Consider the following 20,156-nt stretch of genomic DNA (forward strand, 5'->3'; position numbering starts at 1 on the left):
GAAGAAGAGAACATATCTTACGGGGGCTTAGACACACCTGACACCTCGACTATTTAGTCTTTGATGAGATTTGAACTCTGATATTTCTAAGTTTTCATTCCTATCATTGACTATTAAGCCACACTCTGAAAATGCATCTTTTTTTTGTTTTTGTTTTTTTGTACCCCTCCCCCCAAGAGCTCCCATCTTTTTACCTTCTTGATGACTCGAACTCACAATCTTAAGTGAAGAGTGTTTAGTGTTTACCATCCAAACAACTCCTTGTTTCTAAAATGCATCGTGACTTGTGGTTGTGGAGTTTATATTGTCGATGGCTGTAAAGCAAAAAAGGGAGACTAATCCATAACAAAAGCTAAGGTGAATTGTCAAGTGTTAGAAACTGCATTTGTGTCGGCACTCAGCTTACATAGTTGGACTGTACAAATGACAACTAGACCAGAGCCTAAGCATACAATGCAAAAGAATTCCAGATGTAAAACATTACAGATTTGCAATATAAACAATGTTTGCAGCATTGTCGGCAAACACAATAATTCAGGAGATAATATAATTTGAGACAAGAATACCAAAGGGGATACAAAAATTAAGTGGAAAAAAAGCCTTATTACACTCTACCTGTCAATTCAATGACGGATTCATGCACAAGCTCTGCCAGCAACTCCCTTTCAATTTCCGTTCCTACATTGTCTAACTCTAATCTCAAATATTGAAGCCAACCCTTCCCCACAACCTCCTTCCACACCATTCCATCCACCACCAGGCTGTTTCCGTCCTCATCATCACCAGAGAGACATTTCACCTCACTAGAAAACCATTCCTTCATTCGGGTCCACACCTGGTCCACCAATATCAATTTAGCTCCTTCTGGGAGATTATTACTGACCCCACTATGAGGTATGGCTCTTTGGCAAGTGTCTGGCCCATATCCTGCTATTTCCATCAGTGCTGCATTTACACAATCAAACACAAGTTTTCGGGTTGATCTCCTTTGTCTTCGCCTGGCCTCGTGTAGTGTATTCTTCTCGTACAGATCAACATATTTTTCTCTTAGAGATGGATCCAAAGGGCTTTCAGGTGAATGCCACATCAATAAGAATGCATCAGATTGCACTTCATCAAGGCCAGCCACCGTTAATAATGTTTGAACAAAAGAGAACCATTTTTCTTCTTCCTCTGTCCGCCAAGTGGATAAGGATGGTCTTAAAGGAACTGAACTGGCCGTATCTACGCAGGAATCGTTCCATGACAGAGTACGAGCAATTGATCCGATTGGAGGTGATTTGTCAATCAGATTGCACCTTATATGGTCAAGAGACAACTCACCACCTGTTAAATTTGATCCAAACAAAAGAAAAGGTCAAACTAGAAGTTACACAGATAACAAATATATCAAAAACAATAGTGAAAAATAGAGATTTAGGTGTTACTAGTTACATGATTTACCATGAAAATCTGGCTTCGTCCTGCCAGAGGATATACATGCTGGATGATCATCCTCTTCAAATGTTGTATCCAAAACAGATATTGGACTTGGTTTGTCCAGGCTCTCACACTGGTTTTCCAACGGCAGAGGTTTTGATATAAATAGGCCAACCTGCTAAAAGTACAACATAAATGAGCTTTGAATTTCTTTGTAAGCAGTCAATTTGTGAAATAGTCATACATAAATCCTATTACAGTTGGTGCGATAGATAGTCCCTTATATTTACACCACCTCTTTAACAGAAATCACAAAAGAGAAAAAGAAGAAGGTATGCATGCAAGTGATTACAAGGAGATGAATAAAAAGTTAAGAGAACTCCTATTGCCTTCTTTCCGGAGAACACAGATGATTAACCATCAAACAGAAGAACCAAAAAGTGGAAATGAACTGATTTTTGTTTCGGTAACCATCAAATTAAATGAACAAGAAAATGGAACCAATCTGATTTCTCCTAATTTGTCCCATAAAAACACACTAAGGAATCACCTGGAAAGAGTTTCTTGAAAGAGGTAAGTATACCTCAGGAGAAATTATGCCTTGCTCCCCAAACAAATTCTGGGAAACTAGTTTGCCTGGTGATTTGTGAAGATCGGCTGATGAGAACTCACGCCCCGGATCAACTTTTGCAGGACAATGTGAAGACTTAACGCCAGACTGCACTTCATTGTTGGATTGCAGATGGCTTCCGCCGTCTTTGCTTGGTTTTTTGTTCCTTGAGAACAGCAGATTTTTCAGTGACAATTTTGTGCTTCTTGGCTTTGTTGACTCTTCAGGAAGGTTGGGTTTTCCTGTCTCAGGACCTTGAACATCTGCATTCAACAGCGTACCGAATTCAGTCGAAGATACAGGAACAGATTTAGACCTCAAGAGGTTCCTTGGTGACTCATCAATGCCTTCATCACAACTGGAATTACACATCAAGTTGAAATTTGAAGTTCCGGGCTCTTCTTTGCTAATCTCATGCTCCATTCCCCCAGCATTCTTTGTGTCAGAAAGAGCAAGCATCTCACCTAATGTACTGGACCTTCTTCGCAGATGTCTTTGTTCTGGAAAACTTCCATTAGATGCCACCATTGCCCATCTCTCCGAGAGTCGCTTCTTGGCTTCTCTAGAAACTGAAGATTCCGGGGAATAAAATGCACGGCTCAAGGAGGAGCAGGAATAAGGCTCAACAAATCCATTAATGTAATCCCAGGAGTGCCTAGAAACTGGTGATATGACTTCTGAATCACTGAGATTTCCTGCAACATACTCATTTTCAGACTTGTTAAATGAACTTTCATCACCAATGTAGCCATTGGAAGACATAGAAGAAAACAAGGTTTCATCCCTTCTGTGTCCACCAAGGTTTTCACGCATCTTCTGTGATATGGCCACTTCTCCTGAATCCTGAGCTTCATTATCCTCTATGTTTACATACTTCATTTCAGCTTCTGATACTCTTGGTGATGATGAAGGTGGAGAACTTGCAGCCCTGCAGTTGTGCGTCTTGCTAAGGCTTGGTTTCAACACCACTATCCTTGTCGGCTGAGCGAGATTTTCATCAATATTCCACCCTGGTGCAGGAGGGGAAGTCGTACAATGGACTTCATCTACCCTGTTTCCCTGATCCACCTGGGTGGCTCTCTTTATCTCTTTTTCATTTTTGTTTCCTGATTCACCAAATCTACTATTATCCACCATCTTTGCTGGTCTAAGAACAGTTATTCGTTTTGTCTCAGGAGGAGGAGGTACGGATTTCAACTTTTGTAACTGCTGCGAAAACATTGGATTGGGTTCTTGCAGAAACTTGAGAAATAGATCTGTGTTGGAACTTAAAACGTCCAATGCTTCTTGGAATTCCTTAGACTGGCGAAGATTTCCATCTATAGATAAGCATTTAGCTTCAATGAACTTCTGACGAACAAAAGCTACCTTCTTGTCAATACTCGTTTCGTCGTGTCTTGCCTTTTGGGGAGATTTGCTTCTCACACAGTTTATCTTCGTGGGTTGTTGCCAAACTTCATATACATCTTTATATTCATTCTGTTCTGGACACTGATGAAATTCCTGATGCATTTCTTCCATCAAGGATCCGTTTTCATGCTTGCAATAACTGAAAGAGGAATCAGTATGACATCGAGAATGACCACCAAAATGACTCTGTGTAGCTGAAACAGATCTCCGAGTTGGAAAAGCATCAAGGCCCATCAACTTGGCAACAACACTAGGTGGATTCTGACTAGAGTCTATTTCCTTGGACATTTCTTGGGCTATAAGCATCTTCATTGGTGTTCCATTTGATTTCCCGTTTGAACTGTTTCTCTTCAAATCTGAAACAATCTGCACGCACCATATCTGAGTATTAGTATTGAAGCCAAATTCTGCAAAAACCAGCTCATCTTGCTTCCTTTATTAATATCATCTAGAGATAGTCTAAAGATATACCATTTTTTGCTCTATTTGATCCCCAGAAGGAAACATCCTGACAACATCCGATTGGCTCCTCGAAAGAGAGCCTGCAGTAAGATGGACCAAGTCAACACAAAGATTCAATTTCACGGTTAGAGGAGTCAAAAAACAATAGAACCAAATACTCAAACATCATCCATATGAATCCAAACTAGATCCAACGGTTCTTGAAGTAGCTCTTTGGTTTATGCAAAATGAACAAAGCTCCATATTTCATACACAGCTAACCCATACATCCAAAATATCTTTTTTGAACTTGGTAGGCGACTAGTCTTCAGCAAACAATACTATTTATGCATCGTTCCCAAGTTTGAAGAATCAACTCCACAAAAATGTTGTAACAGCCACTCCTTATCACAAAAAGAAAAAAGAAGACAAAGGACAATGGGGATGTTTTTTACCTACAAAACTTTCATTAACCCAGAGTGTTTTGTTTATGTGGTTCTCCATAAAATATTCAAAATTCAAAGATGAAACAAACACTAGAAGAAAAAAAGAAGCAAAGAAGTTCATTATCACCATGTGGTTTATCTGTAAGAAGCTTGTTTCCTGCCACCCCAGAATTTAAATCGAAAAGGTTCACCATTCGTCCCAAGCATCCTGGAAAAGGTTTATCAAGATTGCAATTTTTGCCATTCTGAAACCCATTCATCTCACCACCTGAGAGACACAAATTAACCATGTAAATCCACAGTGTGCTGCATCAATCCTTGTCTCATGAAACATTAATATCCAAAGAGTAGAGAATCAAATCCGAAATACTTTTAATTTTCCATATGCCAAATAAATAAGCAGGTGTTCAAGTCGGCAAACATAATACAACCATACAACATTGAACCCATGCGTAACAGGTACTCAGAACAAATTAGGAGAGAATCAAATTAAAGAACAAGCTTACAGGTGTCATGCAGAAAACCCAAAAGAGATAAGTAATAAGATTTAATAAAGATGTTATCTACAAACTATAACTGTAAAATCATAGAGAAAATCAATATCAGACAATTCGCCTCCTCATTCTGCAACCTCTAAAAGGAGACATAGATCTTCATATTTCAGATATTCATGCCAAGGATCCCGATATGTGAAGCTACAAAAGATGCATTTTCTCAAACAACAGCTTCATAGCAAACTGAGGAGGTAGAATAATTAAAACCATTAAATAGGAATATGGAAAAATAGCTCCCGGGTGGGGAACTACTCCTTTATGATACTGCAATGGCCTTATTGCTGTATTTCTATCGATTATGAAATATATAATTTTTCCTTTTAATAGATGGAATTCAATGAATTGACCAAGATAAACCAATGACACAAAAGATTAGCCTATTCAACAATTTGTTGCATACATTACACTGTTTATACCTAGATTATACAGCTAGAAAATACACAAAAATCCATATGAAACTTCAGATCAACCAGTCAAGCAAAAACCAGAACAAATTCAGTAAAAAAAGGATTTTTTTTTTGACGAAAATAACTAACAAATCAATCAGAGTAATTACAAGCAGTGAACCCTAAAGAAAAGATACGGACAGAAAATGGCAGGTATAAACAACAAAACCTTGAAAAGCTAAAATACGGAAGAAAAATATAAAGAGAAACAAAATTACGAGAAAGAGAAAAAACAAAGAGATCTGATTCGAATTACCTTAGAAAAGCAAGATCGGAAGAGAGTATAAAAATGGCAACTGAAATTAAAACACTGCCACTTCTGCTAAAAAACTTCAATCAACAAAATGCAGGACCACTTGACAATGCCACCGCCGCAAGGTTCACACAGTAAGTGAAAAATAACTTAGAAAATCTCAAAATGTGGACATAGATAAACGTCTGGTGTGTAAGCTACCGGTCATTTCACAGAAAGAAGTCGTCGGAAACTGAAAATTAACATTCCGGTGGGAAACTCGCCGGAGAGCCTTCATGTGTTCACACCGATCACGTTGATAGAAGGAGTAGAGAGAGAGGAAGTGAAGTGAAAAGTTTGTGGATTAATAAGAACACAAAATGAAAAAAGGTATACCTCTTTAGTAAATACAATAAATTGACCTGACAAGAAAAGATCCTTATGGTTTGGGATAATTGTATTTCGACCCCACTTCTTAATTATTTCATCAAAATTGCCCCACATAAAACGCGGCTTGTATAGAGCCAGCCATAATGCTTCTAATCATAGCAAGTATTAACAGGTGCACCGTCGAAGGGTTGTTGAATTTCTAATTTAAACTTAATTGCATTATCAAGTTGATCATTTTATGAATTTAATGTTATGACCAATTTGCTACTAACATCAACATTTAGATTTCAGGCAAGTGAATCCATCAATTAAATGCATTGAAATAATTAGGAGTATGCATGATTATGAGATAACTTCCACATTTATTTTCTCATTTTAGAAGCTTTAAATTAAAGTCTAATTTTATACTACTAATATGACAATTAAAACTTTCTAAAAATGAAAACTCATAAAATTATTGAAGATTTATTTTTTTTTCTTCTTTGTATACTGTTTTTTTTTTCTGGGAGAAGTTGCACAGCCAAAAAATATTTACAGGCTAATAATTTATTGGGTGAGCGACTATAAATTATGCATATATTAAATTAGTATACATAAATTATATATGAATGAATCTATGTATTATTATTTTATGCAGGTATTAGTTATTTATGTATTAGTTATACATGTATTAAACTATTAGTTATTTTATTTTCTATTCTTTATAAAATAATATATATATTTTTTTATAATTTATACATATATGAGTTATGCGGGGTTCTAAATTATCAATTTTATATTTTATTAATTTTATACATAAATAACTTAATTTCTTATCTATTTATCAAATATTATATAAATTATATGAAAATTAATATATAAATAATATATATCTTATCCGGCTCGCAATCAAAGAGAATCTTTAACACAAAAGAACAAAAAGATCTCCGATGCAAAGGTGAGGGATCAATAGTTGTAGTACAATTATAAAATAGTAAAATATATCAGGGCTGGAAATAAAATATCAAAAATTGAATTATTGAACCGAATCGGCTATTTCGGTATTCGATAATTTGGTTCAGTATTCGATACTGAAATATAAAATTTGATATTTTAATTTCGGTATTCAGGAAATACTGAATAAAGGGCAGCCCGGTGCACTAAAGCTCCCGCTATGCGCAGGATCCGGGGAAGGGAAATACTGAATATCAACCTTTTTTTTATTAATACAAAAAATTTAGAAAAAAAAAAGAAAAAAAATTACCAAAAAGATAAGAGTTTAGTAAGAGGAAACTATCCCATTTTTTCATTTTTTTTTTACCATTTTCATTTCAACTTTTCCACGTTTACAGCATATTATATGCACATTTTCAAACAAGTACATTATGGATAACTGCTAAAAGTTAAATTCATGTACATGCAAAAATTAAGAATTCTAATTTCAAATTTATGCAATTGGTTAAGAATTCTAATTTCACTTTGCATGATTCACCACGTCAGTTATCTACATAAACTATTTGATAGTTACATTGAAAACGAAAGATTCCAATTCTTTCATATCTTTGAAGGAACTAATTAATAATTAGTGCAGTGATGTAGAGTTTTTGGATAATACAAAGAAAAACATATGTATAAAAATTATGTGTTATATATTAGAGATTTTTGTTTTCACTCTTTTTCATTATTTTTATTACATGGTAATATTTTTTTATTTTGTATTTATTCATAAATTATTTTCTCTTTGTTTACGATGTATCATTTCTCCTCCGTAAAATATGGCTTTAGAGCAATTTTGGTTTCAATATTCGCTAAATTAAAATGCATATATTACTTAATTATGGTGTAGTAATAAAAATGTAAGTTAAGATATGTATTCTTTAGGTTAATGTAAATATTAAATGCGGATAAATTTTTATTGTACATTAACCATTAAAAAAATATGGTATTACCGAATACCGTATCGAACCGAAGTTTGATTTACCGATTACCGATTTATCGAATCGAAGTTTGAAAGTTTGATATTTGATATATATATTTTGAATTACTGATTACCGAATTATCGAATTCGAATTTTAAAAATATCGAACCGAATACTAGCCCTATAAAATACTGGAATGCATATAATAAAGTAGTTTTCTTATGATTAGCTCCATAATGAAGCTTTTGGCTCATTCGTCCTTTGACTTTGACAACTCGATTGCAAAATCTAATATTAACAATTCATGACAGCTTTTTTCAAGCATTATTATTCTACCAATTAAAGAGAAAAAGACACTTTTTTCCCAAAAAAAAATCAACCAAATAAAGTGGATTTTAGGCTAATTTCCAAATGATGGTAGCTTTACTTGTTGGTCCAGATAAATCAAGACCATATAATTGGCTATAAATATCAAAGAGGGACTTATGACCACATATAACAAAAGGGTCCCTTCTCCAACCATTGACACTTCCTTACCAAGATATTACCAAGTCACTCTCCATAATAACATATCTTAATATTTTTAGTCTGTCGGTTATAAAAATTTCATTCGTCTAATCATAATAATTTATAATTATTGTTTGTGTATATTATACATATTAATTATATATTGATTTCTAACAAGAATATATATAATAACAACAAAAATACATTCAGTAAAACTCTCTAATATGAATTTGAGGAGAATGAGTGTATGCAAATCTTACTTTTACCTCGTAAAGATAATAAATTATTTTTGAAATATTATCGATTTAATTATCACATATGAAGAATAAGGGGGAAAAATTGATATGCATGAATAAAAAAGACATAACAAATAATTAAAAGAACATTACATGGCATTCAAACTAGCTAAAATTTATATAAAATAAAATTTAGAATTATCTTTGGTTATAAGCTTCGATAGGCTATTGTGTAGTATTAAAAAAATATATTATTATAATTTATTATATCCCAATATTATTATTCAATGAGTCGATAAGTAACACTAATTAAACGAGAAAATTAGGAATTATTTTTGTTTGTTTATGTACTTTTAAATTTAAATATAAATATCTCTCAACTTTTGTTATCATTAACTCATCAAGTAACTCTAAAAGTTCATATCTTGACGTTTGATCATGACGAAAATTTAAGGTACACGTATGACTTGACTGGATTATCAATAATGTAAAAAGAAAAAAATTCACCCATTGGCCATTGCACCATTAATCCATGTAAAATAATGTCTGAGTCTACACATAATTATTGCTTTGACTATCACACATGGAATGTCTTAAACTTTTTTGGAGTTGTTTGGTTTAAAGATAAGTTATACTGGATGGATGTTAGTTATATGAAAGTTTTTTATGTTGAAATTGATAATATTAAGATAAGTTATGTTGGATTAATTATTTTGATATTATTTTTATTAATTGTTTGATTTGTTATATTAAAAATAACATGTATTGCATAATTATTTTTTAAAAAAGTTGTTTGTTTATGAAAGTACATTCAACTCAATTTAATAGAAAAAGAGATTCGAGAGGCAGACTTATAAATATTTTTGTCATTTTCATTGTGTTATCTCGAAATAACTAATTTCGATACTATCATTATATTCCACCCTTTGATAGGAATAATTAGTCCTATTAATTAGTAATACTAATATAATTTATATCAGAATTAATAGTTAAATACAAAATAAGACAATACTAATCTTTATCCTATAACTATTTATGTTTATCCAACATGCCAAATCATAACGCACTAATTATAAATCCTATTGAAGTATAATACTACAAATATATGCCTAATGAGCTAAATTGGCTCCTTGTTTAGGCTATCAGTTATATGTTCAACCCGGTACGGATATAATCATATAATATAAATCCTATTGAAGTATAATTAGTGCGTTATCATATACTATAATAATGAAGATTGATTTCTTAGCTCCACTTAGCTGACTTTTGCCTTTCATTTTTTTTTAATTCGTACCACCATCGCGCATGTTTTGTCTATGATAAGGTGTGGAGTGTTGCCAATGAGATATAATAATATATTATTTAATTTTTTATTTTTTTTCCATTCAAGTTTTATAAATTGGCAATATAAATAATTTTATTCCGTTAATATAATTTACCCCTTAATAAATTATAACATATTAATACTTATCATTTAACTAAGTTACCAATCAATTCCGATTAGATATAGCTATTCCTCTTTAAGTGATTTAAACCTATAAATATTTTTAGGTCGAGAAAATTTATCTACACTAGCTTGATGCAAATTATAGTTTTTGTTTGTTCGACTAATTGATTCAAATCAACTGTTTTTTATCTTCTAAGGGCAGTGTTTACTCATAATTCGGTTGTGCAAATTAATTTATGTATATAATGATAAAGTTAATTTTTTTATTAAAAGGTGCGACTCCTATATATATAGTCATATTATGACTTTATTTTACCTTAGGTAGTTGAGTGCCTACTATTGAACACACGTGCAAGAGAAAACGATTGCATTAATGCCTTTTCTAGCTAAGTTGTACAAGCTATTAAGTAATAGTTTGCCTATATTTTCAGCATTAGTCTTCTAATTCTATATTAAAATTTTCTCATATTTTGTGGAAAATTAAGGCCATAGAAGATGTACGTCTATCTAATAAAGAAACTGTCCCTTTCTCACGGATTTGCCGTGACTTTTTCCAAATGAAAATTAACAATTAGTAGTATTTCCTATTAATCTGCATACAACAAATGGCGTTAGATACTCCTAAATAGAATGCTATTAGCTGATGCAGCAAATGTCACCTTCCTGATTTCCTATTAAAAAATAAGGAAAAATTACACGAGATTTGCTATAATTCATTTGTATAATTTCATTTTATTACCATTCATGGGCATATTTTGTTGAGATTTACTATAATTCATTTGTATATTTCGTTATACAATTCGTATACTACATTTGTATAATTTGCTATACAATATCGTTTGTATAATTCGCTATACAATTCGCAATTTTTGTATAACGTTTGTATATTTTGCTATACAATTCGTGTACAACATTTGTATAATTTGCAGTGTTTGTATATTTCAGTATATAAATAATTATTGGGTATAACATTTGTATAATTCGCTACAACGTTTATCTAATGGCAAACATATGTTTGTCATTATAAGTAATTAGAGAAATTATACTCATATGGAGTAATTATACTTAAAAGGTTTGTCATATATGAAATTTTCCCAAAAAGAATGAGCTTTTTGGTCCATTTTATAGCCTTTTGGTCAAGATTGGCAAGAGTTAGTACACCTTCTTATTGAAGAACTAATTAACATAGATAATCAAACAGCAAAAGGAGCCAACGGGCACAAGGATCTTGATGCTATATATATCCAAGTGGGAAGAATATTAGAGGTGAGTATAATGACCAAATAAAACACTCACGGGAGTATCATACGATTATGAAAGTAATTGATCACCTGATAAAAGGACGTGCTAAATTAAATTTAAAAAATCAAGAATTAGTGAGAGTCTTCCACACAAGGTAACCGCTACGCAACTCATTTTCTGAGCAAGCGGGGGAATCGAATCAACCCGAAATGGGCTTTCATTAATATACGTGAGATCAATTCCACAGTAGCATCTTTCCTTCACAAACCCCTAACACAGTGAAGCCACGAGACAAAAGGCAAGCTGACGTAGAGGAAACTTTTTTTAAGAAAAAAAGCAATGGGCTGAATCTTATTTGAATTGCAAAAGTAATTGACCAAAGCCAATTTGATTGCACCTTGTTCAAAAATTGCAACTTTAGTTGAAACACGATAGTATGATAGATGATTGATGAACTTATATGGAGAAAATGATCTCCCTGAAAAGATTTCAATGTGCTATTTTTAACAGTTCTCATGAGTTGCTTTTTACTAACCTCCAGTGAAAGAAAGTCATGTAATTAAAAGAATACTTACATTGAAGTTCAGCATGGCTTTCTTTCTCGAAGGATGAAATACACACAAAGGACATGCCTAAATTTTTTAAAAAGCATTATTTTAAGCTCAAAAAATGGCAAAGCTAAAAACACCTTTTGATGCACTGCTAGAAACTGAATAAAAATTGTTAAGAATAGTACGTAAAAAGGTATGCTTTAAACGAGCCAATAGGATTAGGATTAATACTGACTAAAGAAATGTTTAGGAACAGTGATAAGAGACATTTTGAGAAAGATTCTTTAGATGCCACGAACCAAAATTAATAAGAGCTGATAAGTTCGACAAATGAGATTGACAGATATGGTAAAAGGGGACCACTGTAAGATTCGACAGATGTTCTTACACATCTTTTTTGTCTCTACACATCTTTTTTTTTCTATGCTTATTCTATATTCCTTGTAGTAATTGACATTTCACTATAGATCTCCAGCTTTTGAGAAGGAAAATGAACAAAAAGCACACTGCAAGACAATATTCACACACTTGACTACTCTATTGCTCTATATTAGTAACCCCCCACTAGGAGTCAGGAACAAGAATTTGGAGCAAAGACAAAGGATTTTGAGAACTGAAAGGTGTATAATCAAATTGGAAGGCTTCTAACCATTTTTTATAATCATGATGCTCAAGTCAGTTTGTATGCATATCGATTAATTCTATGAAATATTTGTTACCTCCCACCAGCATAGGTACCGAGTCACTCTATTCACCAAGGTTTCGATCGACAAAAATCACAAATGGAAAGAAATTACCTAGTATTTTTGCCTCGTTAAAATTTGAACTTATCTCACAGCTGCTCTTTCCACACCTCCGGATATCTAGTGACAAATTGTCGCCCCTTTCCTTATTTCTTTGATAATAGAGTTGGCTATCCTATGACACAAGAGCGGAATTCTCTAGAAAGCCAAGGTTGTGGGTGGCCAAGAGGGCCCACTTGGAGACTTGGGATCTAAGCAGGAAATGCAAAGGTTGCAACAAGCCGTCCGGCCAAAGAGAAGACCTTAGAGTTCCCAACACACTTTACTGACCACTAGGTCACACAGAAAGCACACTAGAAGATAATATCACACACTTAACTATTCTTTTGCTATATACAAGCTAGTACCCCATAAGGAGTCGGCAACAAGAATTTCAAGCAAAGACAAAAGGTGTTCTGAAAACTGAAAGGTTGCACTAATTCATGAAGTGTTGTATAATCAAATTGGAAGGTTTAACGAGAGGTCTCGAGTTCAAACTCGGGGCATGAAGTCGTGTTTGATAGGGAGCACCCTACCCTCAAAATGGAACTTTATGGCACAAATCCGGATATGTTAGGCTACAAAGCAGGTACCTGATGCTGGGTGGGAAACCCAAACAAAATTGGAAGGCTTCTAATCATCTCCCTATATACGTTTATCATTAGAAACCTCCAAATTGGATAATACTATTCATAACTTTCAACACCCTGGCATGAGAATTCAAAATACTTGACTATTCTATTGCTAGATACAAGTATCCCACTACGGGTATCAGGAATAAGAGTTCAAGCAAAGACAAAAATGGTTTTGAGAACTGAAAGAGTACAACTAATTGTATGAAATGGTATAGAACCTAATTCGAAGGCTCCTAACAGTTTCCTCATACAAACAAGATGTACTGTTATGAAAAATTGCCAACTCTCTAAATTTGGATATAATTACTTGTAGCTTTCGCTGTCCTTGCCTTTTCCTAGTTAAACAGGGTATGCAGTGTCACATTCTATGGTAAAAGAAAACTGTGGGGTCTTGGAGCAATGTTGTTCAGAAAGTGCCATCGTAAATACTATATATATATATTAGATACCTTTTTTAAGTAATGGAGAAATCCCCGAGGTCTAGTATTGCAGGATAAAAGACTTGATGGATAATGGACCTGCCCCTCTATCCATCTCCACTAAAATACCAGCTTTTGTCTGTGGCGGGTTTGAAACCCGTGATGTGCTTCTTGATACACATCATGCATTGCATTTTTATCTCTAGACCGAAATCCTGGGGCTGAATGTATAGATGATACCTACATTTGTTTACTTAGTGAATGAAACATAGGAAGCAAAATACCAGAACTACTAAGTTTTCCTATTTGCAACCTCAAAAAAACAATTTACTACCACAGGCCCAGCAACAGACCTTAATTTGGGGAATTACGTTCCAAGCCAGGCAAGTCATTTGTTACCGTTAAGCACTGTGTATCTGGCACTGAATGTTTCCAGAAAATGGTAACTTGCACAGAGTAGACTAATGTCGTGCTAGTGCAAGAAACATCCCGAAATTAACAATGTTTTCCAAGGTGGAATTCCATTCTGTTGGAAAAAAGAAGAAAGTATATTTGGTTTTGAACTATATGTATTTACATGGTCCTGAATCTCAAGCACAACAAAAGTCCAACAGGTCCACACGAAGAATAATCATGGAGAAAGAACATACCTTTAGTGGGATAGGGGGCAATCCTGCTATTCCGTCATATGATTATTTAATATGATTACAGGACGCGCTGAAATATATGAGAATCTTCAGCTCCATGTCCATTCATCAGAATGATCAGGGGAAATTTCTTCAACAGATGTAATCCAGCTTGCATTATCAAGTAATAGTGATCTGCCACTTGCTTTGTCACAAAATACTTCAGAGTTGCAAGAGAACCAGATGTCAGAGTTGAGAGCATGATCAACTGATTGAGGAGCAATTTCTCTTGGGTTTACACCATACAAGCTGTTTTTGATCTCCTCTTGTGTTGGACCAATTGAATATTCTATATGAGGCAGTCTTAAAGCATGATAAGTAGATAAACCTATCTGCAACGGGGAACTGGTTGCTGACAAGAACTTCCAGCCAAAAGTATCCAAGGCCATTGGCAAGAGGCCATCAGAATCACAATGATTCTTCTCATGATGACTTAGATACGGGACGATAGAATTGCCGCTTTCAAATGGATTCTCAGGATTACGATCTCCCAGAAGATCTTGCTCCTCTGAGTTACATAGCAAGGGTAGATCAATCCGGTCCACTCTTGCAACTGCATATTCCTCATGTTCAAGAATCGTTCCAAAATCCTTGGAGCAGACGTCAGTTGGAAAGAGTTTCTGCTGACAGCTTGTTGAACAAAAATATGGCAGCACATCAGAATATCCAGAGTTTGTGAATAAAGATGATGAACACAATGCCAGCGCATCAAGCTTCTTTTCTGTACTCTGCTGGTAATCAATGTGCCGTGAGGTGGCTATTGGTGAACACAATTTATTCCCTCTGATTGTAGTGATGGCTAATACAGGATCATTTTTCTCCTCATTGAAATCCCAATCTAAGAATAAGTCTTGCGCTCCTCTACTTACAGGCATATTTGCAGTATAAAGTCTATCAGGTAGCAATTGATCAGCAAGACCATGACAATCAAAGCATAATGAAGGCAATGAATCACTCTGATCCCACAAACTTATAGTTATTTTGTTACTTGCAATTTGACTTTTATCTGCATATTCATAGTGCAACTCTGGGGGAACTCTCTCTTTTGGCCTACCAAAGAAATTACTGGGACAGCAATCACTCTGACTCGTCCTATATTCTGGTGCTGTAACATCTTCTATGTGCCTTAAAAGAGGTTGTGTCTTTGCATGATCTGTCTTAGCATATGCAAGTGAGCTTGTACTTGCAATTTCCCTTTTTCTGACCTGTGAATCCCAGAAATCCTGAAATTTCAAGTAACAGAAGTCAAGAAAAAGAAAAGAACTTAACTTATATAGTTGCTGAAAAAGCTAAGAGATCATACTTCATCCTCCTTCCTTCCAGGAAACAGCCGCCTGAGAAGTGCAGAAACCAAATCAAACCTGGAAACCTAAGTCAACTTAAGATGGAACTTATCAATATACAAAAGCAACTGAAAACGTTAATCTAGATGACCTTTCAGAATTGAGTTTTTCAACATCAAGAAACAGTTTATTTGTCCGCTGACAAAGTTTCTGCCTCTTTGCTGCAAAAATCCCATTACCAGAGTACTGGCTCCCTATGAATGATAAGGAAGACGTAAATGTCACTGAACAAATGTTTGTGTTTACATCTAAATCTAATCATATGCCCTGTGACTGCTAAAAAGCAAGCACCATAACCAGTTGACTGAGTTTAATAAAACCAGTCAGCTAACATAACAACAGAACACAGACAAAACAAGATACAGATATGATTCCCCATCTTACACAATGGAGCACATATTCAAACAAACAAGGTTCTCATTCTTGTTTCATCATGGTTAAAAAGCCTCCTCTGGAGATATTGCTAGTGTGACAAAAACTATGGCCATAAGAGTGCTAAAATAAGGAAACACGTGGGAGATTGACCTTAATATAGCTCAAACAACTTAAAGATTACGTTGAGAAAGAATAACAGCAAGCTTCTGTCTTAGTGTGAAGGATCCAGTAATATCATTCCCTAGCTATGTTGCCAGGACTCTTAAAAAATGTCACAAGGTGTGTGTTGGATCCTCCAAAAGTAGTATTTTTGGAGGATCCGACACGTGTGCGACATCATTTTTGGAGAGGAGCAACATAGTTCCCTAGTGCTTTGTTTTCCTTCTTTTCTTGGATAAATATAAATGCTCACTAATGAAGCAGACATTCTAGTTCTTCCCATATCCATCTCACAAGGCAATATATATCCATGGAAAGGAAGAGGTGAGGAATGATAGCCCAATTATGCATTCAGTATCTTAAAGGAAGAATCATTGTTTCAGAGAGAATTGAATATAACCTGAATTATTTGATGGACCTGCAAGGGATGACAGCCGCAAATTTGAATATACAGGAGTCCCTGCAGTTGGGAGTGAAAACGACTTAAGTTTTGCCTCCTTGGATATGCCTGCATTTTGGTGTACCACGAAGATCATCAAAATTAATAATTGACCAAACAGAGTCAAGATGCTTACATTGCTTGTACACGGTATAATATGCTTCCTACCAATAACACCATCAACAGGTAAAAAGGACTGACATTCATTGGTGTGATGGTCCTTTTCTACTTGAATTGGGATTTTAACGTCCTTATTTGGGCACTTCAGCACGTTGTATGTGCTCGTTATGTCTGCATATTAGGCATAATTAGTTAAATCCTTCAAATAAAAGGTGGTTTCTAAATAAAATAAAGCAAGTTGAAATTTGCTTAACGCTTTTGCTGAACCACCAGAAAGTTTACTAGTTAGAAATCAAAATGCAACCCACCTGAGATACAATTACTAGGTGGAGTGATCTTTGATAGATTACTCCCTCTATGGAGAAGATCTGAATTGCTATGGCCAATGTTCTTTTTCAACTTCTTGAAGAAAGCATACTCTGAAGTTTTGGGCGTATCAGCTGTACTAACAATACTATTATTTCTTATAGAATTTAGAGGTATATAGATGAAGTAGTTAACATCTTCTGTAATAATAAACTGATTAGGACATAGGTAATAAAAAAAGGGAGTACTCAAGGAAATACCAATCGTACAATTGGGGTTGTGAGCTGTCCGATATTTTTTGGATAATGCAACTCTTCCAGCATTTGGAAGAGGATCTGCTTCGCTATCTGGGGATGTGACCTTTTTCGCCTTGATCACATCTAACAGTAAAAAAGAATACAAATGTTATCTATAGCAGGGGGGACAAAGGATGGATACAGGTCAAATATGAAGCACAAAATTGTTAACACGATAATAAATGAGACATAGGAAAAAAGGCCAAACAAATCAAATCAAGATGCAAGAAACGGACAAAGCCATACAATATCTTATATAAAGATATGAATTAATGATATATCCGTGGCAGATCTAGCTCTCTCCATTTAGTACAAAAGCAAAATTCATGTGGTTGCTGAGTACAGATACTTGCCAGGATCTCAAATGATTCAGGTTCATACCATCTTTACTGCTAGTAAAATGCCATCGACACGAAACACATCAACGTAAAAAATGGCAAACAAGAGACTTCATGAATATGGAAAAGGTTTTATAACACGTCCTTTGCTCACATCAGACTCTAATCATTTGAGGTTAATCAGAGAAATTTTATTTTAATCACCTACAAATCAATTTTATTCACTATTCATCTGGTTTGGCATAAACTACTTGTTCTTAGAATGCTTGTGAATGAAATGAGCTTCAAGACTCATTTTTACTGCTATAAAGAGTAAGATACGAAAGCTTAAATGGAGCTACACGGACTCCAACTTGCTTGAAATTGAGGCATAGTTGTTATTATTGTTGCATTTAATAAGATATCATACTCAAGCAAATGACAGAAAAAATGAAACAAATAAAATCCAACAAATAGTGAAGCTATACATACAATCTGACATATACATATCATGCCATTGTTGAGCAACAACTATGACCAATTCATCCAAAATAAAGACACACAATCCTGAAAAGGGGATAATGGTGCTGAAATGAGCCAAGGATCTCAAATCATTTACATTCTTAGCATGTCGATAGGTTCCGCTTAACATTTTGCAGCTGATAAGAAGCCTATCAATTATGAAAATGCAAGCAAAATACAGCACAAATAAGGAAAAGGTAGAATCTAAGACCTTCATACGTGGTTGGACTATGATCGTCTGAAGTAGCCTTGAGTTAAACAGGTGATATTGAAAATTTTCAGTATGACTCATCCAAAGTCATTTGTTCAATATGTATAAGCTATTTTATGATTGGAAATACCCAAGAAGTAACTAAATCCAAAATAACCCGCCTCTTGTAAGTCATTACTATTGCAATTCAATGCAGAACACCAGAAGACTTCTCACTATTTTTTGCGACAAAAAGTTCCTACGTAGAATATATATATATATATATATATATATAGTTTGGAGAAGTTCTAAATTATATTTATATTGTTCGATTCAAAGGCAACAGGTTCATTCACCCACATTTCTGCAGTACCAGAACATACGCATACCATTTCACAATCAATCACGCCAATATTTATAAGGTGGATCGCCATATTATGAACTGATAGCTGGGAAACAAATCGTAAGAAGAACTAAAACGAAAAACATAGTCTATGAGATTCAAAAAACTGGCAGACAGATTGGCCAGAAATGAAAAAGTTAAGCTCCGATTTAGTATAAATATATAGTTTGGAGAAGTTCTAAATTATATTTATCGTGTTCGATTTAAGGCAACAGGTTCATTAGCCCAAATTTCTGCTGCAATAGCAGACCATAAGCATACCGTTTCACAATCAATCACGCCAATATGTATAACGTGGATCAACATATTACAAACCGATAGCTGGAAAATAAATGGTTGATGAACCAAAACGAAAAACATAGTCTATGAGATTCAAAAAAAAACTGGCAGATCGATCAGCCAGAAATGAAAAATTAAGTTTGAAAGTAATTTCAAGTCGGTGAATACAGAACACCAGAAGACTTGTCACAGTTTTTTTTTTGTGGCAATTACTTCGGAATTTAGTATAAATATAGTTTGGAGAAGTTCTAAATTATATATATTGTGTTGATTTAAGGCAACAGGTTCATTCGCCCAAATTTCTACTGCATTAGGAAACCATACGCATACGATTTTTCAATCAATCATGCCAATATTTATAATTTGGATCAACATATTATAAACCTGTAGCTGAAAATATTGTAGAAGTCTAGAAGAACCAAAACGAGAAACATAATCTATGAGATTCAAAATAAAAACTGGCAGATCGATCAGCCGTAAATGAAAGAGATTACGTTCCAAAGTAATTGTCTGTACCAAATCGGGCATCCTCATTGAGGCGTTGATGTTGAGTGACGCCTTCAGCAAAAGAATTTAGGGCTTGTGGTGGTTGATTAACAGCGGATTTGAATCTTCGTCTCATTACGTTGTGGTGAATGACCTTCTGAAAGTAGAATTTCGGGTAACCTGAGTGCAGTGATCGAACGAAGCTTTTCGAATTTGAACTCCTTTGATTTATGAAGACGACGAGAAAGAATTTTGGCGCCAAAGCGTTTCAATTTGCGCGGTTGTGCTTGTGGATTGGACTTTGAGCATATTTATTCAGGCCCAATTATTGCTTTCCAAAATGAAAAGAAAGTGGAATCACGGTTTAAAATTGAATTGAAATCGATAAATTGAACTGAAAACAGTTATGAATTTATCAATAATGAATTATTGATTTTGAATATGTGTTTCAATACATAGTTTAAAAGTTAGAGACAGTGCCACTTTTTGGTTCCTTAATTATTGGCTAAATTTGATTTAGATCCGTGTAATATATTCATAACATATGAATAATTAAGCAGTGAAACGGAAA

General features: G+C 34.3%; 2 protein-coding genes across 6 annotated transcripts; both read right to left on the reverse strand.

Moving 5' to 3' along the window:
- Positions 1-343: 343 nt before the first annotated feature.
- LOC129898914 (uncharacterized) lies at positions 344-5,929 on the reverse strand. Of its 5 annotated transcripts, XM_055973628.1 has the most exons (7): positions 5,583-5,929; positions 4,454-4,594; positions 3,911-3,981; positions 2,494-3,805; positions 1,970-2,292; positions 1,444-1,597; positions 344-1,326 (listed from the first exon to the last, which is right to left on the reverse strand). In XM_055973628.1, exons 2-7 carry the CDS (start codon positions 4,584-4,586, stop codon positions 605-607), a joined length of 2,715 nt encoding a protein of 904 aa, XP_055829603.1. In that variant the 5' UTR covers positions 4,587-4,594; positions 5,583-5,929; the 3' UTR covers positions 344-604. The 5 variants fall into 5 exon arrangements, with proteins under 5 accessions (XP_055829603.1, XP_055829602.1, XP_055829601.1 ...); XM_055973627.1 differs by having other exon boundaries at positions 1,444-1,594; positions 2,003-3,805; XM_055973626.1 differs by having other exon boundaries at positions 2,003-3,805.
- Positions 5,930-13,634: 7,705 nt separating this feature from the next.
- LOC129899717 (uncharacterized) lies at positions 13,635-19,911 on the reverse strand. The gene is made up of 8 exons (XM_055974750.1): positions 19,616-19,911; positions 17,362-17,472; positions 17,095-17,226; positions 16,835-16,957; positions 16,628-16,735; positions 15,785-15,887; positions 15,654-15,711; positions 13,635-15,573 (listed from the first exon to the last, which is right to left on the reverse strand). The coding sequence occupies exons 1-8, from the start codon at positions 19,719-19,721 to the stop codon at positions 14,401-14,403; spliced, it is 1,914 nt and encodes a 637-aa protein (XP_055830725.1). The 5' UTR covers positions 19,722-19,911; the 3' UTR covers positions 13,635-14,400.
- Between the last annotated feature and the right edge of the window lie 245 nt (positions 19,912-20,156).

This window comes from Solanum dulcamara, chromosome 8, assembly GCF_947179165.1.
Source record: "Solanum dulcamara chromosome 8, daSolDulc1.2, whole genome shotgun sequence".
NCBI classification, from domain to species: Eukaryota; Viridiplantae; Streptophyta; class Magnoliopsida; order Solanales; family Solanaceae; genus Solanum; species Solanum dulcamara.

Excerpts from the sequence above, each read along its gene's own strand:
- LOC129899717 (XM_055974750.1), bottom strand. The coding sequence starts at position 19,721 with ATGAGACGAAGATTCAAATCCGCTGTTAATCAACCACCACAAGCCCTA. Across the intron at positions 17,227-17,361 it reads GACAGCTCACAACCCCAATT|CTGATACGCCCAAAACTTCA; the intron begins GTACGATTGGTA and ends TTGTTAGTACAG. Across the intron at positions 16,958-17,094 it reads ACCTAGTAATTGTATCTCAG|ACATAACGAGCACATACAAC; the intron begins GTGGGTTGCATT and ends CCTAATATGCAG.
- LOC129898914 (XM_055973623.1), bottom strand. The coding sequence starts at position 4,586 with ATGAATGGGTTTCAGAATGGCAAAAATTGCAATCTTGATAAACCTTTT. Across the intron at positions 1,598-1,969 it reads TTTCAAGAAACTCTTTCCAG|CAGGTTGGCCTATTTATATC; the intron begins GTGATTCCTTAG and ends TTGTACTTTTAG. Across the intron at positions 1,327-1,443 it reads GACGAAGCCAGATTTTCATG|GTGGTGAGTTGTCTCTTGAC; the intron begins GTAAATCATGTA and ends CAAATTTAACAG.